The 24,944-nt window shown below is 40.8% G+C and overlaps 1 protein-coding gene across 2 annotated transcripts in view; it reads right to left on the reverse strand.

The window, feature by feature from the left end:
• The window catches only part of LOC123366947 (protein eyes shut homolog), a 442,182-nt gene that overhangs the window by 51,190 nt on the left and 366,048 nt on the right, over window positions 1-24,944 (reverse strand). For both annotated transcript variants that reach the window (XM_045010895.1, XM_045010894.1), the window contains exons 16-17: window positions 20,174-20,345; window positions 19,552-19,630 (exon numbers count right to left, since the gene is read on the reverse strand). In XM_045010895.1, coding sequence (XP_044866830.1) covers window positions 19,552-19,630; window positions 20,174-20,345 — 251 coding nt within the window. The remainder of the gene's footprint in view (window positions 1-19,551; window positions 19,631-20,173; window positions 20,346-24,944) is intronic.

Here is a 24,944-nt window from a genome sequence, read left to right on the forward strand (position 1 = left end):
GCTCTCTCCAAATCATTGGCACTGCAAAAGGCATAGATTTCCTTTTCCTGTTCAACCACTGGCGAAGTTTTTTTGCCCAAATGTTGCAGCATATGTGTGGGGCCCACCTCTTGTCCTGATCTCCAATTTTGCAGCCAAAATAAAGGTGATAGGCTTTCTTAACCATAGTGGTTATACGGCGCTTTTGCGATGCAAAAGTCACTTCACCACAAACATAGCAGAAGTTCTCTGCACTGTTCACACAAGTACGAGGCATCTCTGCTCACTTTGGCTAAACAGAAATGTGTCCCTTTGCAAAATCAAACACTGACACTGTATGCTTTCTAGAGCTGATATAGGGCAATTTGTTCAGCAGAATGATGTAAGCTTCATTATGATTGCATCATCCACGACTTCTAGGAATAACATGATGCAATTCATATCATGTATGACGCAATGCCAGCTTCAGATTGCATCATTCATTGTTTTGCCTAAAAAGCAAGTACTGTCCAAACCCAGTCATAGATTTATTCATAGATCCAGTCAAAGATGTATTTTAGTCATTTCTGGTTTAAATTGAGATCCCTTGCCTTTATAACTCACTTATCCTCCGCTATTCCCAAGTCAAGGGTCGTATATACTGACCCAATAGCATATCTTGAAAACTAGAGCCAATCAACAATTTTAAGCATCATTTTCGTTCTCAGTGACCCAGAATTAGTAAAGTTAGACTACATTTATTTCAGAAGCATTTTGGCTGTAGAGAGAAGCATGAGCAAGGGCAGTGGTAGTGGTGAAAACTGGGTGCGGGCATTACTACGTCTGATTAGCTACTGACACTGGTATGAGCAGAGGTAATGGCTCTTTCCTGTTCCTCTCCTTAACCTAGTATTAGCAGAAAATGTCTCAGAGTTATTGTTTCTGGACTACACGCACACCATGCTTATAACATCTTTACAACATCTAAAAGTCTGTTGGTTGATTTACAGAACAATTAGAGATGTAGGATGGGATTTTCAAAAGCAAGGTGCAAAGGTCTCATTTAAATGCTTAGAATCTAGTTCTAACTGTCATGTAACTAGAAAAGGTAGGAGGTATGGGGTGAGGAAGGACATGTGGACTCACTTGAGGCATGAAAACATCTTGATTACTCAATTTAAAGAGTTTTTTAAACCTTTTCTTTTAGTAGTAATTATAAAGGTAAATGATAGCAAGACCAGCTCTTTGGAGAAATATGTCCATTGTTAGTAGTGACGCCACCTTAGTTTTGAATAAATAGACTCATTGGGTAATAATGAGAAAAAAATAACCAAGATGCAAGTCTGTATCTAAGCTACAAATGTTCCAGCAGACACAAATGAACGTAGCAAAGTAAACTGAAATAAACATTTTCCTCTGGCAATGTTCTATTTGCCAGGTGACAGAATGTATTGGCGGCATGAAAAGGTCTCAAACTTGATTTTATAACTTTGGAAGTTATATCAGACAAAACATATATAAATGTCTTAACAGAAGATGGAGAAATCAGCATGAATGTACCAGAATCAGCATCACTTAATATGTCCAGCAGCTCCTGAACAGAACTGCCAATATTCCTGTCTGCAGTATCATGTACTGTAAGATTAATGCTATGAGCACTGAGCTAGTGTCTCTGATCTCACTCTGACTACATGTCTTAAACCCAGTAGTTCTGATCTAATTTACTAGGGTTTCTTGTTTAACTAATTAACTAGGCTTCCAATGGAAATTGTGTCTCATTACATTAGAACATTTGTTCCTATTAAGATTTTGTACAACCTCCGCTGATGCCTTGGTGGTGGTGAAAGAAGAAACTTTCAGTTCTTGTCCGGGTGCACAGCAAAGGGATTCCAAACAGACAAAGTTTGCTTTAGGTCTCTAAGCTATCAAAGACTACAAGACTGGAAAATTGGCAGCACTGAAGATGAGGAGAGCTTGTTTCTTTTTCATTTCATTTGATTCTTTAGGACTTTGCAGGAACAGTGGTTCCTTTCTCTTTATTATTTCAAGTCCTGTTTCCTTGAGTACAGTAGAAGCAAAGAAAAGGAGTCAGTTCCTTTTTCAGAAATCCAAGCCTGCTCTCTCAGTGCACTCTGCCCAAAAGATACACTGTCTCTTGGCTTCATTCCTGGGCTTCAGTCACACTGCTTCTCCCGCTGTCAGCTTCCTTTCTCATGTTTTTCCACTTCTTTTCACATAACTAACACACACAGCTACAACCAAATCAGTGCCCCAGTGCTTGCATTTGCAGCTGTGTGTGTGATGGAGGGGACATGACCTCCCCAATCAGTGGGGGCACAGAACTCCTCCAGTGTCTATAGTTAGAGTTGCCCATCTCTTTCTATTGTAAGACTCTGTTTTCAATTCTTTAGATGACAAACTGAAACAGCTTGGGCTGAAATTTTCAATACAGAGTGTCTCCTTAAGTTGATTTTTTTTTAAAGTTTCAGCTAAAACATCAAGGTCTCTGCTATGTTTTGCCATGTTAAAAAAAAATTCTTAGAACCATTTTTGAGTTGTAACTCCTTCATGATTTTGAGCACGAATTTAAAATTTCTCAGGAAGGGATCACTATGGTGTCAGGAACGTGTTGTTTTTTTTCCAGTCCCTGTGAAAATTTGCCCAAATTAACCCAAGTTATAAGCCTCTGAAATATTTCAGTTTGCATGTGCTCAGTAGAGACTTGTTAGCATTCTGCAGATAAATTCTCCAAAGATTCCATCTACACTGAGCATGCTCCATCCCTGCACAGCTCCTGTGTGTTGACCAGCCTCCAAAGAGTAACCAAGCATGCTCCATCCCGGGGCTGCAGGGGCTAAGCAGGACTCTCCCTGCATATTCTGCTCCGAACTTGTGGGGTCTGCTATGGCACCAGGCACAGGAACAGAGAGACTATATTTTCCAGTGTTCTCTATTCTCCTTTTCCCAGTACTCTTTCAGTATGTCCATGAAGGAGTAATCAATCTGATTTAAATGCAGATGGGTAAGGAAATTGGGTGAGAGGTGGGTGGGTTGTGGAGGGGAAAGAGATGCAGGATGACAAGTCGGGGGATAGGATCCTTGGAGGAGAAGAGGCTGGAGTAGAGAAGGGTGGAAGATGGAGAAGAGAATAGGAAAAGGAGGTAGGTGATAGTAGCTGAGTGAGAGGATAGTAGTAGGTGAGGATAGGAAGGTGGTGGAAAGAAAGGCAGAATCTGGGAGCACATCAGCAGGAGATGGACTGAAGAAGAGGAGATGGGAGGAAAGGAGCAGGTGGGGAGAGAGGGAGAGATTGGGGAGTGGGCAAGGACAATTTAAAGATGACACCAAGCTGAGAGGGGCTGCAAGCATGCTGGCAGACAAAATTAGAAATCAAAATGACCATGACAAATTAGAGAATTGCTCTGAAATCAACAAAATGAAATTCAGTAAGGACACATGCAATGTACTACACTTATGAAGAGCAGAACTACAAAATATGGAATAGCTGGCTGGGTAGTAATACTGCTGAAAAGGATCTGGAAGTTATAGTGGATCACAAATCGAATATGTCAATTATGTGATGCAGTTGTGAAAAAGGCTAATATCATTCTGGGGTCTATTAACAGGAGTGCTATATATAAGTCATGGGAGGTAATTATACCACTCTGCTAGGCACTGGTGAAGCCTCAGGTGGAGTACTTTGTCCAACTCTGGGCACTGCACTTTAGGAAAGATGTGGATAAATTGGAGAGAGTCCAGAGGAGAGCTACAAAAATGATAAAGGGTTTAGAAAATCTATGAGGAAAGGTGAAAAAAATGGGTATATTTAGTCTTGAGAAAAGAAGACTGAGGTAGGACTTGATATAAGTCTTCAAATATGTTACCGGCAGTTATAAAGATGATCAAATGTTTTTTTCATGACCACCGAAGATAGTACAAGAAGTAAGAACATAAGAACATAAGAAAGGCCGTACCGGGTCAGACCAAAGGTCCATCTAGCCCAGTATCTGTCTACCGACAGTGGCCAATGCCAGGTGCCCCAGAGGGAGTGAACCTAACAGGCAATGATCAAGTGATCTCTCTCCTGCCATCCATCTCCATCCTCTGACGAACAGAGGCTAGGGACATCATTCTTACCCATCCTGGCTAATAGCCATTTATGGACTTAGCCACCATGAATTTATCCAGTCCCCTTTTAAACATTGTTATAGTCCTAGCCTTCACAACCTCCTCAGGTAAGGAGTTCCACAAGCTGACTGTGCGCTGCGTGAAGAAGAACTTCCTTTTATTTGTTTTAAACCTGCTGCCTATTAATTTCATTTGGTGACCCCTAGTTCTTGTATTATGGGAATAAGTAAATAACTTTTCCTTATCCACTTTCTCAACATCACTCATGATTTTATATACCTCTATCATGTCCCCCCTTAGTCTTCTCTTTTCCAAGCTGAAGAGTCCTAGCCTCTTTAATCTTTCCTCATATGGGACCCTCTCTAACCCCCTAATCATTTTAGTTGCCCTTTTCTGAACCTTTTCTAGTGCTAGAATATTTTTTTTGAGGTGAGGAGACCACATCTGTACACAGTATTCGAGATGTGGGCGTACCATGGATTTATATAAGGGCAATAATATATTCTCAGTCTTATTCTCTATCCCCTTTTTAATGATTCCTAACATCCTGTTTGCTTTTTTGACCGCCTCTGCACACTGCGTGGACATCTTCAGAGAATTATCCACGATGACGCCAAGATCTTTTTCCTGACCCGTTGTAGCTAAATTAGCCCCCATCATGTTGTATGTATAGGTGGGGTTATTTTTTCCAATGTGCATTACTTTACATTTATCCACATTAAATTTCATTTGCCATTTTGTTGCCCAATCACTTAGTTTTGTGAGATCTTTTTGAAGTTCTTCACAATCTGCTTTGGTCTTAACTATCTTGAGCTTAGTAATGGGCTTAGTCTGAAGCAAGGGAGATTTAGGTCAGATATTAGAAAAAACTTTATAATTATAAGGATAGTTATGCTCTGGAATAGGCTTCCAATGGAAGTTGTGGAATTTCCATCATTGGAGGTTTTTAAGAAGAGCTTGGACAAACACCTGTCAGGGATAGTCTACGTATATTTGGTCCTGCCTCAGGTCAGTCATCTGGACTTGATGATCTCTAAAGGTCTCTTCCAGCTCTACATTTCTATGTCCCTCTAGTAGCAGGTCTGCATAAAACATATCAGCTTTTTACTCTTATGAGTTATCAATTACCTCAAATTGTAGAAGACTGTGTTGCGTATCTAAGGGTCAGAATCCTGCTGAAGACCTATATGAGGAGTCAATATGGTTCCGCTTGATGGTCGCCCGCCCCCTCCCCCCACAAAAAAAGTACATTTAAATTGCAGAGAAAAAACAGTTGAAGAATTATAAGACTGCAAAGTCAAGCATTCATAAGTTAGGAAATGAACAACTAAAGTTGCCCATGGAACTTTAATTCAACCCCCATATGCATTATGCTACAGTCTTTAATTACATGATCTCATACTATTATTTTCACAGAACCCCTATATGAGTCATTCAGTATTTCTTTTTATCTTCCCAAACTAATGTGAGCTCTAGGCCTTATTTATCTAAGTACACAAACCAAACCCTACACGGAACACAAAATTATTAATTTCCTCTTTGGTGTTTCTATGGTGCTCTTGCCATAGAGTTTCACAAACTGTAAGAATAGGTGATATTATCTCCATTTTACAGCTGAAGCACAGAGAGATTAAGGTCAAAGCTGTCATAAGTGTCCACTAATTTTGGATGACCAACTTGTGAAACATAAGGTCTGATTTATCAGAATACTCAGCAATCTATAGCACTTTATATGTTCAGACCAGAGAATCCATTGACCTCAGTTGCAGTTGTGGGCACTCACCACTTGTGCAAATCAGAGCTCACAGGCACTCAGAAAATGAAAAACACACTGTGTTAATGACCAATGAAAATTTTCTTTTAAGCATTTGTCCAGCATCCCTTAGGAACTCTGTGGCAGAAGCGATAAAATCCAGTTCTCCAGGATGACATTCAACCACTGTGTTAAACATGAAACCCTGTTTTTGCTTCCTGCAATCCTCTGTCTCAGTCCAATTTATTCAACAAACAAGGAAAGGGTGCCAGAGGCAGCAGCCTCCTTCACTATACAGCCCTGATTAATTCCCAGAACACCATCCATTCTGTGCACTGAATGAGGCAGTGATGCAGTGGAAAAAAAGAGCATGTGACCACATAACTCAAGACTATATCATTATGTACATGGGCAAGTGGCAGGAATTCAGGTTGCACAAATAATCATACCCAGTCTTTTCTTAAATTTTGAGCGCTTGACTTTGTAGCCATTATGTTTTTTAAATAAAGTTTTTAATAAAGCTTTTAGAAATATTATATATGATGAATTGTTTATTCTGTGTATAGTTCACAATGTAGTCTACTGGCTTGTCAAAGTACATGTGGCTGAATGACAAAAATATATATAATTTCAAAAGGATAAAAATACATATTCTCCCTAAGAGTTGCCTGGAGGTGATAAACATGGATTGAGGTTAATTGTTCCTAAAACCAGTCCAAATTATCGAACCATTTATACCATATACACTAAAACAAAACCTGTTGACACTCCAGGAAATAGTTGAAATAAAAGGCTTCATAGCTTAATTACTTAGACATTTTACAGCATTAAGCCACTAAATATTTATTAAAACAAATGGAAATAAAAAAAAAAGCTGTGGTAGGCCATGTGTGGCTGAAACATTTTTTTAATGTTCTACAAACTACTTATATTAGGGTGCTTTTTCTTTGAAATAGTATATCTGTTGGATGCCGGGAGGTCACGGAGGAAGAGAATGGGTGGGGTTGAAAACTGGAGGATAGTTTAACCATATGAAGAGCGAGAAGAGGTGATGTTTTACAATGTTATGGAAGAAAAAGTAGCAAGGCTTGGACACTCAGTTTATGGGACGAGGTGACAGGGAGGGCGAGTTTGATTTAATTGGATATATAAATAAATACTTTTAAACTAATCAATTGGCTAATGTGTGTACTGAGTGCTCAGAACATGTGAAACACTGTATAATTGCTAAGTATTATTATTTCATATTAACAGCTTTTTTTTTATGTACGCTGAATTTAGTTTTCCAAAGCATCACATTTTACAGTACTGTACTACTTTGTAGGCACCAAACAATTTGTTTTAATAGCACTTTTTAAAGGTTGCATAAAGCAGCTATAGCTTGATGCATTAGTAAGGGACATACTGTAAGTTCTTTTTAATGCCTTGGAAAATACTGTACCATGGTTTAATTTCTCACAAGTGCAATAATCTGATGCAATGCTGAATGCTATTAAGAGACCAAAAAGCACAAGATTCCTTGCTAAGATTAAAAAAAGGCACTTAGTTTAAACTATTTGGTCCACTAAGTTATGAAGTTTTCAGCTCACAAGAGAATTTAAAGTACACTCGTCATTTGGAATAAATCTCTATAGCACAGCTACTTTATACCAATCTAAAATACACAGTAAGAGTATATAGAAATATACTGTTTTAAAAAATGATTGTTCCAGATGCCAATTTATATTTTATTTTTAAACAACTAAAACTGGAATTTATTTTTAATTTTCATTTGGTCCTGTCAGATTTTATAGCCAGTAGGGAAGGTAGAAAGAGGTAAAAGCTTTTTGTAAAATCTTTCACAAACATTTTCACAAATTAATTTTGTGTGGTTTTCAACATCTGAAAATTTTATTTTCTTCTACGGGCGCAAAGATTTCTGAAATATTTTGTAGAATGGGTTTTGAAATTTATTTTCATCTCAAAATTCTGTGATTTTTTCAATGTCACTCCATTCTAAAGGCATCCTAAAATCACTACAGTAGACAACTTGTCAAATTTGGATTGTGGATGGAAGACAGGGAGAGAGAGAGCAGGGGCCCCCATGAGAATGTCTGAGGCTCCCACTGGCCCCGCCCCCGCCTTCCCCCATCCCCCGGCGCGTCAGCACGCCACGTCCAGGAGCGGCCCTGGACAGCGCTAAAGCAGCGTGGCTCCAGCGGGGCCTGAGCTACTTCCGTTCGGAGCCACGTGGTAAGGAGGCGGGGCTGTGAGCTGCAGCCGAGCAGCGGGAGCTCAGGTCCTGTGGAGCCAGGTTGCTGCAGTGCTGTCCAGGACCACTCCTGGACGCGGCGCGCTGAGGCTCTGGGAGAGGGGGGAGGCGGGGGTAAGCAGCATGGTGAGGGGTGGGGGCTGGGAGGTTCAATAAGGGGCAGGGAGGGAGCAGAGGTTCGGGGGGATCAGGGGACAGGGAATGGGGAATTGGATCGTGGGCATTCCGGGGGTCTGTCAGGACTCGATGGGGGGGGGTGGATAGACGTCGGGGCAGTCAGGGGACAGAGAGCAGGTGGGGTTGGTGGGGGGTGGGGTCCCAGGGGGTGGTTGGGGGTCAGAGGTTTTGAGGGGGGGGTAGTCGGGGGGCAGGAAGTGGGTGGGGGTCAGATAGTGGGCAGGCCAGACTGTTTGGGGAGATACAGCCTTCTCTACCCTAAAGCTCATTCAGCAGTTTGAGGCTTGCAGACAGCTATTTAACACAAAAAGCCAAGCTGTTATCTTTTCTGTTAGGGCTACCATCCCTTTCACTTCTCAAATGCCAAATTATAGTCTACATTTAATTTCAGTGCCATAGGGAGAGTCACGTCAGGGGAGGGTAGCTTCATTAAAATTAGCCACTTTAGATTAACAGTGAAAGAGCCAAGAGAGCCATGGAAGAGGGATCACATGAGAAGAGCAATATCCTACACCACCTACCTCCTTCCCAACCCTACCAAGGGAGACTCCCCTCCCCTGCATTCCCCAAGGCTCCAGAGGGGTTAATTCAGTGGTTCTCAAACTTTTGTACTGGTGACCCCTTTCACATAGCAAACCGCTGAGTGTGACCCCCCCTTCCCCCTTATAAATTAAAAACACTTTTTTATATATTTAACACTATTATAAATGCTGGCAGCAAAGCAGGGTTTGAGGTGGAGGCTGACAGCTCGCAACCCCCAGTAATAATCTTGTGACCCCATGATGGGGTCCTGGCCCCCAGTTTGAGAACCCCTGGGTTAATTTAATTTTAGCACCCTGTGTCCATTCACATGCATGTGCTATTTTGAGCATTTCAGTTTTCACAACATAGGCTCATCCCAGATTCTGGAACAAGCTCAAATGTTCAGTTCGTGGAGTATGTACATAAGCTATACTAAAGACAAACCCACAGTAACCGTCTCCAGTCTGTGAGGGACCCCATGGAGCCAGTCTCTAGGAAACAGATACATTCATGGAGGTTAAGTCCACTAATGACTATTAGCCAGGATGGGTAAGGAATGGTGTCCCTAGCCTTTGTTTGTCAGAGGCTGGAGATGGATGGCAGGAGAGAGATCACTTGATCACTGTTAGGTTCACTCCCTCTGGGGCACTTGGCATTGGCCACTGTCGGTAGACAGGATACTGGGCTAGATGGACCTTTGGTCTGACCCAGTATTGCCATTCTTATGTTCTAACCTAAATGAACCCAAAGTTATGGAGACAGATATGAGTCAAGGAAGCCAGCAGAGTATCAGAAACCTGGAAAAATCTCTGACTGGATGGGCTCAGGCGTTTGGTCACAAGCTGAGATGGTTCAAAAGTTTTGGATTTTTTTTTAAGCAGAATTTTTTTTTAAACAATCAAACACAGCAAGCAGCAAATATTTGGCCACACACTTCTGAAACCCCAAACCATGTTCAGATTTTGGCAGACTAATTTCAGCTTTTCAATTAAAAATAACACAACAAATTTTGAAGGAAAGCAGACATTGTCCATGATTTTTTCTGCTTTTTAAAAACCCCTAGTTTTCGATCCAAAAAAAGTTTTGATGAAAAATATTTGTCCAACCCTTTTAATGAGCTTTAGTGCCTTTTAGAACTAGCTGATTCTGAGAACCAGTGATATCTTGTAAAGATGACTTGAAAAGAAGTTTTATCAAAACTGGGTTTGTGCCGAGATGCAGAAGGTTTTTAAATGTTTATTTTTCCCAGGGCCATCCGGTGGGGTGGGGGCAAGTGGGGCAAAAACCCCATGAGAATATAGTATTGCAACTTTTTTTTTATGGAAGGGGCCCCCGAAATTGTTTTGCCCCAGGCCTCCTGAATCCTCTGGGCGGCCCTGGGAGAGAGCAACATGAAAAAAGTCACTTACATATTTATACTGTATAGTACAGACACTTGAATGGAGTGATTAGCTGACTGATCTACTCAATTAACATCCCATTAAATTAGACACTTTATATTTGATAAAATCATTCATTATGAACTTCTGAGCAAAACCAACACCAGATTAGAACTTTGACTGTCGATCATTCCCTCAGATATCACCAGATGTCATCCTTTCTATGAGATTTTAACCATTCAAATGCCCTTTTAAGGAACAAGTCTCAAATCTGTTACATGGATTCACCATCCCTCCAATAGACTACCTCATTTACTGCTTACACAGTGGAGAAGGAAGGTCCCAAATTAGGTGAGGAGCTGCCTGTGAGAGACTAGTGGCCTGCTAACTCCTCCAATGCTTTTTGTACATGAACAGCTTTTCCTAGTGTTTTTAATGGCTGCCAAATGAGAACTACTTCCCCTCTAAAATCTTGGATTATTACATGGCTGCCAGTTATCATGTTTCTTGTGTGACACAAGGGCATCTGGCAACCCTGTAATAGCCCAGCTAAATACCTGTGGATATATCTGGACTGCAGGGATAACTTGCTATGACTCCATGTGGACCCTACAGTTGCTGTGTCACCTGCTCTGCAGGCTTCCCTGTCTCCACTCTTGCTGTTCTCCTACTGAGTCTGAACAGGAAAGGAGCAGATGGGAACACAAGATGGCAACAGCAGCAGCAAACAAAGACAGCCATCAGTTCCAGTAGGTGACAGTCTATAGCTACTCTCACCAAGCAAACCTCTATGAACAATCCCCCAAACAGCAAGTCTCCACCCACTCACCCCAGACATCCTAGCACTCAGACGGGCCCCTTACAGTGCCTATCCACCACCTAAACCCCCTAGTGCCCACCCATCAACCCCAGAAACACCAGCATCTGTTAAATAACCTCATGCCCACCCTGCAGAACTCTCAGACACCATCTAACATCCAGCTTCCCCACATTCAAATGCTTAGACCAGGGTGTGTGTGAAGGAAATCAGTGACTCTCTCCTCTGTGAGGAACATCACACATGGAGCTGCACATTTATTTGTATTATGGTAGACCCAAAGGCCCAATCAGGACTGAGACCTCATTGTTCTGAGTGTGGTCAAGCAGTGAGATGCACTCCCTGTCCCAGAGATCTTACCATGTAATTTAAAACAACAAATAGGTGGATGTAAATACATATATTTCACACGAAGAAAGCAATGCAATAAGTGGCCCTACTACTCACACTACAGCAGAGATCTCCTGTTGCCATGGCTAGGTTATTTTCTGAGTGGCTCAGAAAGCACATAAAATATAGGTCACTTCCTCTGAGAAGACTCAAAATGCCATTTGCCATTTGCTCATTCTCCTGACTACATGACGTAGGCTCAGCTAAGAAGGGACATGTGGCGTACTGAAACCTGTACTGAAAGTGAAAACTGACATTTTAAATACTCAGGTGGGTTTCCTAGTCCTTTACGGGGCTGTGTGTGAGATCTTGGCCAGTCACTTTTACAAACAGCCAGTTTACAAATGTATAGGTAGGGTGAGTTGTGCCTCTCTATTTTAAACAGAAGCCTGCTTTCTGTGTTTTTAGTTCTTGTGTTAAGGGTCTGGATTTTAAGAAATAAAGTATTGTTACACTGCAACCTTCCAGAATTTTTTATGTATTTTATGGGGTTTTTTTTAATCTAATTTCTCTGTGTATATGCCATGAACAAACAAGGAGACAGAACCAATACCATATGACTTGCTATGACAATCACAGCCAAAAGACGTAGCTTGAAATTTGAAATGTAACATACATTTATCACAAAATTTTCCACTCATCCAAATAGCAAGAAATGTTTTTGCATAAAATGTCCTGGGGAATTTTCTATTTTTATTAAAACCGTTTCAATTTAGCAAATTTAAAAATAGGATTTTTTTCAACAGTGTGGTTAGTCTTTTACTCTAATTTAAATAAAAGCAAGGGTAATATTGAAATTCTTATATTTAATATACTAGAAGGAACACAATATTTAGATTTCATATTGGATCTGTAGAGTTACAGTCTTATACTTGTGCATTTATAGTGTGTTCCTAAATCTTTTTATACAAGTATTAGATAAGCCAAGTAGTTCTTTACAAAATTCACTTCAAGCATTAGGATTTTATAATTCCAGACTATCAGGTCTAGAGTATCTCCTGGGATTTGCCAGGAATAAATAAAATTATTATCATGGATCAGCTTAATTGAATCTATTGTCTACTAAATGTTTTATCTTCATTCTTAAAGTCTTTTTGTTCTTTAGAATATTTTCCTCACTGTTCCTAGTCTAAGAAAAAGATCTATTGAGATATATGTGTTTACATTTTCTTTATTTAAACCTTTTTCTGGATGAATCACTGTCACTGACTTTCCAGAGTAGACAAGCTGGTTACTCCTCCATACTTTTTTTGGTTTGTTTAAAGGGAAAAACAATAAAAATACCGCAACTAATTTAGAAGACGACAGACATATAGACCTGGTCTTGCAAGTCAATCAATGTGGGCAGGCTTCTACATCTGCCTGGAGGGAGCCCCACTGATTTCAGTAGGATTTTGTGGAGGCACAGTGGTCTTCCTGTGTGGAACAATTTGCAGATTTAGGGCCTAATTCTTTAAAAATAATCTAATCTAATCTAGTAAACACAGTGCTTGCAAACAGCATTAATAGCACAAATGAAGCCATATATTTGACAGACTTTTCTATTAAATATATATATTAAAAAGATAACCAAATTCCATTCTGATCTCTTTCTAATCTCTGCATTTTCATCCACACCAATATGGAATTTGGTTATCTTTTGAATATGATCTTCATACGATTGTCTACAGGTCATTTAATCTCTCATTCTTCAAAATAGAAGGATGTGTAAATCACTGACACCAGATGAGGTAAAATATTCCTCAGGTGTATTATGTATTTGCATTGGAAACAGATGATAATCATATAGATTTGCAATATAATGTCAAAAGCTGCATTTTGAGTCGAGTTAAGTTCAGTTGCAAAATAATTGGTTACTCGCTAAAGCTTTTTGCTGTTAAGGAAAGTTGGCTGGTAATTTTCCACCTAGATTTACAGCTTGCGTGAGACCAATTGTCATGCATTTTCAATATCAAGTTGTGCAACATACATCTTTTTTGTAATGTAATAAATTGTTATTCACCCATCTAAGTCTTTTGGCTGTACATCAAAATTCATGACTATTTCCTATGTTCATACACAAGTAAAAAAAAACTTTAAATTCCAAAAATTAGGATGCTTATCGGATTTGAACTAAACCTTCAACTGTTTTGAGACTCAGACATCACTAAGCGGAGCACAATATTAGGAGTCAAATAGCCTGGAATGAGGCAGATTTCCCATACTTTCTCATGATACTAGTTGTAATCAATGGACCAAATACTAGGAACCAACAAAACTATGCTTAATACAAGACCTGGAATGAGGTGGAGAAAAGCCATTTTTCTGCTCCCCTAATCTCAGGGATGACTGCTTAAGAGATGTTCTAAATTATGCCACCTATATTCATCTCCTAGAGACTGCTTCATCAGTCAGAGATCACTGAGGCACAGAGTGATACCACAACACTCCCTTCTACCATCAGCCATGCCCCAGAATTATCCAGGAATGCCCCAAACCCATGGGAAGATGCAGGTGATGTAGAGACAACTACGGTATTTTATGCTCCTACATTTTAGGGGAAACGTCAACTGCCTTCTTAGATTATTTCTTCATCCCTTTATGCCATTGGACCAAAAGAGCAGGGAGCTAGGATCTGACCCGATATGATGCAGGATAATAACTTGGAATGTCTATACCCTACTAGACAAATCAAAAAGTGAAAGACCGAAAAGCAGAACAGCAATTGTTGCCCGAGAACTCTCGAGGTACAATATTGACATTGCTGCTTTCAGTGAAACAAGAAGTGCAGATGAAGGCCACTTGAGTGAAGAGGGCGGCAGTTACACTTTCTTCTGGAAAGTAAAACCAGCAAGTGACAGCTGAATACACGGTGTTAGCTTTGCAATCAAGAACCTTCTAATCAACCACATGACTGAGCTCCCCATCTGCATCAATGAGCGCCTTATGACCCTCCACATCTAATTGGTCAATAAGTCATCTGCCAGTTTCATCAGTGCATATGCACCAACACTTGACGCTGAAGAAGAACAGAAAGAATCCTTGTATGCTGACCTCGATAAAATTTTGTCATCCATTCCAAAAACAGATAAGATAATCTTCTCAGGGGACTTTAACTCAACAGTTGGACGAGAATCTAAAGTATGGAGTAGGACCACTGGGAAGGAAGGAGTGGGCAAAACCAATTCCAATTGCATCCTTCTACTCAGCAAATGTGCAGAGCACAACCTCGTGATCACAAACACAATCTTCGGAGAAAGCAACAAGTGCAATACAAATTATTGGCAACACCCTTTCTCAAAACAGTGGCATCTACTAGACTATGTCATTGTACGAACACAGGATCTAAGAGATGTCCAAATCTCCTGTGTCATGAGAGGAGCCAGTGATTGCTGGACTGATCACCACCTGGGGAGATCAATCATGTCCATCAGGATTGCACTGAAACACAGAAAGCAATCTAAAGCACACAGATGGAAATATAACATCCAAAGACTTCATCCTCAGTGGACCAAGAGAACTTCCAACCACTCCTCAGTGAAAAACTGACCATATGCACACCTGAAAATGATAACACAGTGTTGAAGAAGACTGGGAAGCCCTAAAACAGACCATCCATGAGGCTTGTGAGGAATCCATCTGCTTTGCTACCTGCCGCCATCAGGACTGATTTGACAACAACAACATTGAGATTACAGCCCTTTTGGACCAGAAGAAAAAAAGCTTTCTGTGACTAGCAAAACCAATCACTATCCAGTCAAAAGCAGAGCTCTTTCCATCAGCTCAACGCTGAAGTTCAAAGGAGGATCTGAGAAATCAAAAACAAATTGTGGGAGGACAAAGCAAAAGAAATCCAAACATTCGCTGACAGACATGATATGCAGAGCCTTTTTTGTGAGACAAAGACCCTGTATGAACCATCAGGACCTACTGCTCATGTAGCCTCACATTTCTGAGATCCGAAGATGGTAGTACCCTTCTTAAAGATAACGAAGCCATCAAAAAGCAGTTGAAGGAACACTACCAAAAGCTTCTAAATTGAGACTCGACTGTGACTGATGACACCTTTGACTCCATCCCTCATCACCCAATCTGGTAAACTCTTGCCAACACACCAACCTGAGGAGGGTTGCAAATGATTAAACAAATGAAGAACAATAAAGCACTAGGTCCCGATGGCATACCAGCTGGAGTACTGAAAGTCGGGGGAGAAAAGTTGACTAACAAGCTTCATTTGTTGTTCCTCAAAATCTGGCACATCAAAGAAATCCCTGCTGACTTACATAATGCTAACATAATCACCATTTTCAAAAAGGGAGACAGGGCCGACTGTGGCAACTATCAAGGTATTGCCCTACTCTCCGTTGCTGGGAAGTGTCTTACTAGAATCTGACTGAATCACCTGCTCCCTCTTGCAGAGGAAGTACTTCCAGAATCCCAGTGTGTTTTCAGATCATCACAAGGCACCACCAACATGATTTGTGCGGCCAGGCAGATTCAGGAAAAATGTCAAGAACAACACCAGGAGCTGTACATGACCTTTATCCATCTGAGCAAAGCCTTCGACTCTGTCAACCATGAGGTCCTATGGAAAAACATGTCAAAGTTTGGCTGCCCAAGCAAATTTATTACCAGTGTAAGACTCCTCCACAACCAGATGACTGCCTCTAATCCTTTGCAGTGGCTCTACCTCTGAGCCCTTTGTCATCCAAACTGGGGTAAAAGAAAGCTGTGTACTGGCACCCATCCTTTTCTCCATTTTCTTAGCAGTTATGAAAACATTAACCTAAGACCATCTACCGCAGAGCATTGGCATCCAATATTGGACTGATGGCAACCTTTTCAACCTTTCTCGTCTCCATGCCAGAAATAAAGAAATATTGGCAGCAATAGCTGAACTCCAGTACACAGATGATGTGCTGTAATTGCAAACTGAAAGGAGGATTCTACAAACAGCCCTTAATTGCTTCTCTGATGCTTACAAAAGCCTAGGACTAACTCTGAACATCGTCAAAACAAAAGTTCTCCCCCAGCCAGTCCCCGTTCAATCATCAGACCCAGCAAGGAAGATCTACGTTGACAAGGAAGAACTGGAAAATGTAAAATACTTTGCCTATCTTGGCAGACATCTCTCACAGAGGACAGACATAGATGTCGAAATTCAGCACAGAATCTGCTGCGCGAGCCTTGCCTTTGGCAGACTGTCTCTCCAGGTGTTCAACAACCAGAACATCAGAGCACATACTAGACTTTTAGTTTATAAAGTGGTGGTAATCCCAACTCTCCTTAACACTCCTGTGAGACTTGGATGACCTATAGAAAACACCTGAAAAATCTGGAATGCAAGTACCATCTTTGGAAGATCCTCAACATAAAGTGGGAGGATCATTGCATTAATGTCAGTGTCCTCACAAAGGCCAACATCTTCAGGGCTGAAGCCCTGATTATCCAGAATCAACTGAGATGGAGTGGATACCGTGTGCACATGCCTGATATATGCTTATGAAAACAACTGCTGTATGCCCAACTCATCAAAGGAGAAAGGAAACGGGGAGGCCAAGAGAAACACTTAAAGACACCCTCAAGATTAACATCAATAGGTATTGCATTGACACCACACTCTGGGAGACAGCAGCTCAGGATAGGGATAACTGACAAAGACTTGTCATAGAGGGAATGTCTGCTTTTGAGGAAAATCACCTTGTCCTGGTCACAGAAAGCTGCCAGAAAAGAAAGGAGACAACTGTCACACAGCAATCGTGGCCCAATCCTGTCTTTCAACACCACCTGCAATGTCTGCCAATGAGCCTGTGGTTCAAGGATTGGTCCCCGCAGTCACCAAAGGATCCATGCAAAATAAAACCTGTGAAAGATCATCCTCAACCTTTAGGGATCACCGATGATTATGATGAGTCAAAGAAGAATTACTGTGCCTATATAGAAATAAGCATTTTATGGTTGGTTGCTCTCTTCCTGGATGAAAGCATGAGAGTCTATATTTTAGATGTACATCTTCTCTCTAACTTTGAAAGATACACAATATAATAATGATAGATAGATAGATAGATAGATAGATAGATAGATAGATAGATAGATAGATAGATAGATAGATAATTGTTGCTGTGTTGATCCCAATCATCACAAAACCAATGATACACCTGAGATGCATAAATGATATGCAGATGACCTAAACTCCCTCATAGATTTCTAACACAACTTCAACAACCACCATCAATCCATTAAACTCTCTCTAGAAGATTCCCACACTAGCATCCTCTTCCTGGATACCGCAATGAGCTTCAACAATGGAATCATGCAGACAACTATATACAAGAAACCTGCAGATCACCACATCTACCTTTATATATCTAGTAACGATCCCAAACACACCAAGAAATCAGTTATCTACAGTCCGACGCTCAGATAACACAGACTACTCTGAGGAGAAACTCTGGGGTATAAACCTTAACACACTAAAAACCTACTTCATCAAACTAAGATACTCCCCCAGAGAAGTTGATAGCATCATGGAATGGGCCACCCATATACCCCAAAAGAACCTTTTTCAATATGCAATAAACACTCCTCTGACCACACACCCTAATTGTCACCTTCCACCCCACACTGGAACCCATACTGTGGATCATTAAAGAACTACAACCCATAATTGATGGGGACCACATCCTGAACTAAATCTTTCCTGAACCGCCTCTTTTGGCCTTCAAACAACGCCTCAGCCTCTCCAAGCTCATCATCGGAAACAAGTTCCCCACAGACCAAGACAAAACAACTTGAAGTGGCACCAGACCCTGCCAGAACAATAGATGCAAAACCCGAAGACGTACATTCACTGCTACAATGATCAGTACACTTCACAAAACATCTTTTGAGACCCAGGCTTCCTACAAATACACATGTGGTGTACCTCATCCAGTGCACTGAATGCTCCAGTCAAAACTATGTGGGTGAAACCAATCACTATGCTTTTGAATGAACTCACACATAAAAATAATAAAATACAAAAGCACCATATCACCTGTGGTTGAACACTTTTCAAAGAACAATCACTCTATATCTGACCTCTCAGTCCTCATTCTTAAAGGAAATCTGTACAAAACTTTCAAAGATGAGCCTCAAAACTTAAATTCAGAACCTTGCTAGACACTACAAAACATGGACTGAATAGAGACACTGGATTTATGGTTTATTACAACAATGTATAATCCAGTAACCGCCATTTCACATCCCCTGTTTCCTTTCCCCCCACCCTTCCTTTTCCATCTATGACTGGAAGGGTATTAAGTGGCCACTTCACCTTGAATGGTCCCTTGAAATATGTGTTAATTAGTTATGCTAAACTAGGGTGACCAGACAGCAAATGTGAAAAATCGGGATGGGGGTGGAGGGTAATAGGAGCTTTGTGTAAGAAAAAGACCCCAAAATCGGGACTGTCCCTATAAAATCAGGACATCTGGTCACCCTATGCTAAACAATCTGTTCTACTTTGTATTTAGCTGTGACACACTGAGTAAATTTAGCAGACCTGAAAAACTCTATTTAAACTTGAAAGCTTGCCTCTCACCAACAGAAGTTGGTCCAGTGAAAGATATTACTTCACCCACCTTGATTCTAGTATACAAAGAAGCCATGCAAGTTTGTCAGTGAAGGAGCAATAAGATATCAATTTATAACCCAAGTTTTGTACCATAGATTTATAAAACTTCTTGGGAACTGCCATTTTAAATTTCTGGATTTTGACTATCTTTAGCATAAGGAATTTAGGATATACTTCTTGTCCATAGGAGTCATACGCAACACAAACCTATTGCATTCCACTGTTTACAATTCAAAACGTAGTTATGTTCAGTAAACTGTATCAGCTATTTTAGAGATTTAATCAGCAATAGCTAAGCCAAACGGATGCATAACTGATTTTCAGGAAATTTAATTTCATTCTTCTTTGGCCTTTCATATTTATCATAAACACTCCACGGCAAAAACCTTAATGCATTTTCTCAATACTATTTCTAATACAGTTTCATATTAGTAACAAGTAATAAACTTTTCAAAAATGGATTAAAACAATTCAATTTCTCTGTTGTTTTCAATAAACAGAAATGTTTAAAAGTTGCTGAAGTCAAATGGAGTTTCAAATAGTATGTTACCCTCTCCCCGCATATTAAAATTAAAGACTTACATTAACATTGATCTCACATTTCGAGCCAGTCCATCCTGTTTCACAGGAGCATTGATACCCAGCTACAAAGTCTACACATCTGAAACACAAAACACAATTGTAAAAATCATCATTCATAGTTCTAACTCCAGCACCAGCCATAACATTCTATTGTAGCTACATATTTACTAATCACGTGGGGATCTGATCCAACTCCTACTGAATCAATAGGATTTTTTCTGTTAATCTTAATGGATTTTGGATGAGGTATATTATGTAGGCTGAAGGGATTTTTAAAGGGCAGACATGCTGCTAGTAAAAGAAAGACTTTTCATTTTGACCTGTTGGTATGTTATAACTGAAGAGTTCCTTTTAAGTGTTTTAAAGTCTAATTAATCCACATTTATTGAAAATCGCTTATGCTAATGAACACAAATGAATGAAGAACTGAGATAATATACCAGTATATTACATTATCTTAAACAGGCAACATCTGTCATCCTTAACTGTGCTTGTACTCTTACTTTATGGGAAGAACATAATTAAAACTATCTTTATCAACGTTCTCTTGTCAGTAAATCTTAAATATTGCAAGTTAAGTACATTTTCTTGGAGATAATAATAGTAAAATAAAAATAGGCACCTTCCATGAAGACAAGGCTTTGGCAAACATTCATCAACATCTGTCTCACAGTTTATTCCAATAAAGCCTCTCTTACAGTGACATTTATAGAAGTTTATATCATCAATGCAACTTCCATCATTGAGACAGGGTGCTGATATACATTCATCTATATTTACTTCACATCTGTTGCCTGCGTAAAAGCAGAACAGTGATGACTGCAACTTTCAACTGTAAACAACAACAAACAACAACAACACTCCAAACCCAATCAAAATAATTAAGGTTTACTTGTTTATATTAGAAATTCCAAATGTTATATTGCACATTTCCCCATGTTGTTCGTGTATTACCTTATTGTAGTCACATGTATAGATTATTCCAATATGATATTCTTTATTGATGTGCAAGAAGAATATGTAGATTACAGTATATTCCACAGTTAGCATCTGTAGTTTTATTATGGCATAAAGTAACTTGTCTGGAAGTGTAAATTGCAGACAGAATGAATATGTATAGAGGCATTGGGACGATCATGAGGACAATTTTATGGTGTATTGGAAAGAAGAATTAAATGTATGAGTATGTATTTTTGGTGTTACTGAGCTGAATGGTAAAAGCAGTAGGTGAGGCAGGTTAACACAGTGTGCTTGTGATATGAGACGATCTAGGGATTAGTTGAGGAGAGTAACAGAACTGTGATTGTGATATGAGATCCCAATGTGAATTATTAACAGGGCTAGATTAATCTTTTGTGGGCCCTGGTACCAAACATATTTGTGGGCCCCTATGTAGTCATTGTGGGCTCCGAGTGTGGTCCTGGTGGGGCAGTACCATTCATGCCATAGTATACTCGGTACTGAATCTCAGAGACATTTTTTATTTTGATCACACACCTCTACATGACTACATGCATTGCCATACACAGCTCCCTCAGCCCCCAGTTTTTCCTCATTGAGCTGTACACCCAGGTGAGTTTACCAGTGCCCGCAGTGAGTAAAACTTTCATAGTGATCAGGGAAACTCCCCACAGATTTATCTCCTTCCTCATTCAGACCTTCTATAGCCATGTCTCCAATACCTCCCTATTTCACCAGTCACAATATGTGGTCCTACTCTCAGCTCAAAGTTCCAAAGCCAGCAGATACTTGATCAATTCTGACAAATTCCTCCCTCAGAACCCATCCTGCTGGGCAAGCCACTTACAAACACCATTTCCCCAAAGTGAGGACTTACCCCTTGGCAATCTGAAGACACCAGCCTTTCTCCCTCTGCTCCCATCTACAGGTCTACTACCTGATCACTACCACCTCTCCCCATGCTTGTTTCCTTTCTACTTTGGACAGGTTCCCCAACCAGATGGGGCTATTCTCCTGCTGCAAACCTGACCTGCTTCCTCTTTCCTTGCTTCCCTTGACATTCCTTTCCTACTGGTGACCTCTGTTCCTTGAGGTTAATTCCAGTTTCTTTATCTGCTCTAGCTTAATGGCCCCCAGCAGTCACAGAGGCACCTGCAGCTTCTCTGGCTATAGCCATGGGGCCAATTGGCAGAGGCCAGCCTTAGACAGCGGCAGCTACTAGTCAAGGAAGGGGTGGCAATTCCAAGGCTGAGCATGCTTGAACTGGGGAGATGCAACGGTGGCTCTGGGGAGTCTAAATCCTCAGGGCTGGCCCAAAGCAGCTGCAGACTCTGCAGTTAAGCACTTCCTTCCTCTAGGCCATGGCTTTAAGTATCTGAGATGCCCATCACATGCAGCTGAGGCCACCAATTCCCACGCACCCCTCAACTAGCACATAGTCATGCAGAAAGTGAATGATTTTGGAGGCTGGGGTGCCAGGAGGTTCCCATCCCTGAGCAGCAGCTCTGCAACAAGCTCACATGGTCCCCCTCCACTGTGGGACCAGGACCTTGTAAAGACAGTGGAGTTACCCTGTGTATAACCAGTTCTGTCCAAAGCCTGTTGAAGTGAGTGGGAGTCTTTTCATTATCTTTAATGGGCTGTGTATAGACTCAAAGGACCCCATTCTAGACTCTAGGAACAAAGTGCATTCTATGCGGCACTGGTTTACTATGGTAACAGTAAGGTCTCACATTACCTAGTGAATAAGCAACACCTCCTACAGCACCTAACTTTTTCTGAGTGGCTTCCCACTCAATTACTAAATGTAAACCTGCTTCACTTACAAGGGCTGAAAATATCAGGTAGTATGGTCACAAGAGAAAGGCACTTCTGAATTCAGTAGGAATTTTGGATGTGCACAGAACACAGACAGGACTGGTTCCCGCATGGTTACAGAACTGCAGTAAAGTGGAACAATTTTCAGCTTGTGAGACTGGAGGATATCTGGATCCATATTATAAGACTGTCCTACATAAATGAGGAAAAGCTGAGGTGCCTTTGTTATTCTTTTGTTTCACTCTTCGTTTCTAAGGGGAATTTGTCAATGCAATATTACTGTCTTCCTTTTAAACAAACAAAACTAAAAAAAATTGTTGTTGAAAATAGCAATTCCAGTCCTAGTTAGCACTGGGGAGATGCCAACATTTCTTGCTCAATTTTATCCTACTGTTTTCTACAACAAGTTACAGTAGATCAGCATATTTGATTTGGGAGAAATGAAGTAACAGCAGCCTAAACTGAGCTTGAGCACTCCTGAATTTTGAGAGTGTTCAAATCTGGAAGGCAGGTTACCTAGATTACCTTTCTGAATATTAGATAAATCTGGAAAGGAAAAGCCGATTTCTGCTTCCATGGCTCTGTCATGGAAATCCTCCTACGTGCCTGGTACTGTATCTAAAGCTGCCCAGGTCCTCTAGTAGAGCCTTCCCTCCCATACTTATCATTTTAACTTCTGATGGGATCCACAGACCTCCCCTGCTAAGCTTCAGATAGAGAGGGGCACTGTCCATTTAGTCCACCCAATTCCTTCTTTGGGGGCTGCCAGGCGAGGTCACACCAGCATCCTGCTTTGTCCACTACTTGCAGGAAGAGCAGTCCAGTGCTGGTGGGTGGTTGGAACCAGGGTGGACCGGCAGCCCCCCTATCAGCTCTTCCTATCAGCTCCCCACTCCCCTAAGTTTCCTGAGCAGCAGCTGCACAGCAGACTTGCAATTGCAGCTGTACCTCCTCCCACTGCCATGTGCTGCTCCTGCCCTCTGCCTTGGAGTTTCTCCCCGAGACTCCTGCTTGCTGCGTGGGGAGGGAAGGGGAAGAAGAGGGGGGCTAATGTCAGGGTGTCCCTCTCACTCCTGCATCTTCACCCCGCTTACCCCATCATCAATAGAGCAAGAGGGACACACGATAGAGGGAGCTTCCAGGCAGCAGCAGCTGCACCTCTGGTTCAGTCTCAGCTTGCTGATCTAATTAACAAGGCAGTGTACTTCTGACCCCACTCTTCATACTTAAAGGGGAAATGCGCATCTCTCTCTCTCACACACACACACAGGGTACCTGTCTCTGTCCCTGTCTGCCTTCCCTCCTTTCTTGCTGCCTTGTAGAGTGTGAGAGTTAACCCTTGAGGGCTCAGCCCAGGTATGGCTCTATGTTTTTTGCTGCCCCAAGCAAAAAAAATAAAAAGGCTCCAAGAGCGCAATTGCTGTAGAAAAAAGGCTGTCCCTGAAATTGTGCCTCCCCAAGCACATGCTTGGTTTGCTGGTGCCTGGAGCTGACCCTGGCTCAGCCAATTGCTAGTTCATCATTTAGCAGTAAGGCATTCCCTGGGAAATATCCCACCCTCTGAATCCTCCACCTCAACCAAGCTTCACAATCATCATCACTGTGTACCACTATTAAATTGTTTGTTTAAAACTTATACAGTGTGTGTGTGTGTGTGTGTGTGTGTTTGTGTGTGTGTGTGTGTGTGTGCGTGCAATATGGTCTTTTGTCCGGTGAAAAAATTTCCCTGGAACCTAACCCCCTCATTTACATTAATTCTTATGGGGAAATTGGATTCGCTTAACATCATTTTGCTTAAAATTGCATTTTTCAGGAACATAACTATAACGTTAAGTGAGGAGTTACTGTAACTGTATAGATTTTAGAGTACTTAGATAAGACACGCTTTTTAAAGAGAAAGCTGGTCTTAAAATTAACTTAATTTAAATTTATTGCATTATTTATTTTCTCAAGCTAAAATTTAAATGCAGTAGCTTTCAGCAAGTGATGCAAGAAGAACATCCTTTCAAATTCTTTATGAAGAATGCATTATTTGAGAAGAGCTGATGTACTTTTATTTTTGTAGTTTTCTTGCAAATAAATCCTACACATCTTCTAACCAACTATTTCAACATACTTTATGAAATGTTGATTAATTCAGCACCAGAATATATCTGGGAGGTAAACAGTATTATCCCCATTTTACAGAATGGGGAACATAAGGTACAGAAAGAATTAGTAACTTACAAAGGGACATAGAGGAAGATCACACCAGAATTAAAAAACAAGACCTCTTGATTCTCAGTTTTGCACTTTAGCCACAGGAACATTGTTCTCTTTTATGATGACACCTCCACCCAAGTATCTCAATCAGATCATTAGATTTAAAATAGTAGTGACTGGCACGTGTGCACAGATGCTTGTGGATGAGAAGTTTCTATATTAAAATCCTGTTTCCCATTGCAACACACACAATATATTTGGGGCTGTGTGAAATGCTGGAACTGTCAGCAGAGAGGCCAAAGTATTTGTGTCAAGCATATTTGTGACCCAATGCAATCAGAGAACGAAAACAATACCCTGTGATTTATCTATTCAGATTATGTGATCCTATATTCACTCTGTTCACTTTGCCT

The sequence above is a fragment of the Mauremys mutica genome, chromosome 3, assembly GCF_020497125.1.
Source record: "Mauremys mutica isolate MM-2020 ecotype Southern chromosome 3, ASM2049712v1, whole genome shotgun sequence".
Taxonomy (NCBI): domain Eukaryota; kingdom Metazoa; phylum Chordata; order Testudines; family Geoemydidae; genus Mauremys; species Mauremys mutica.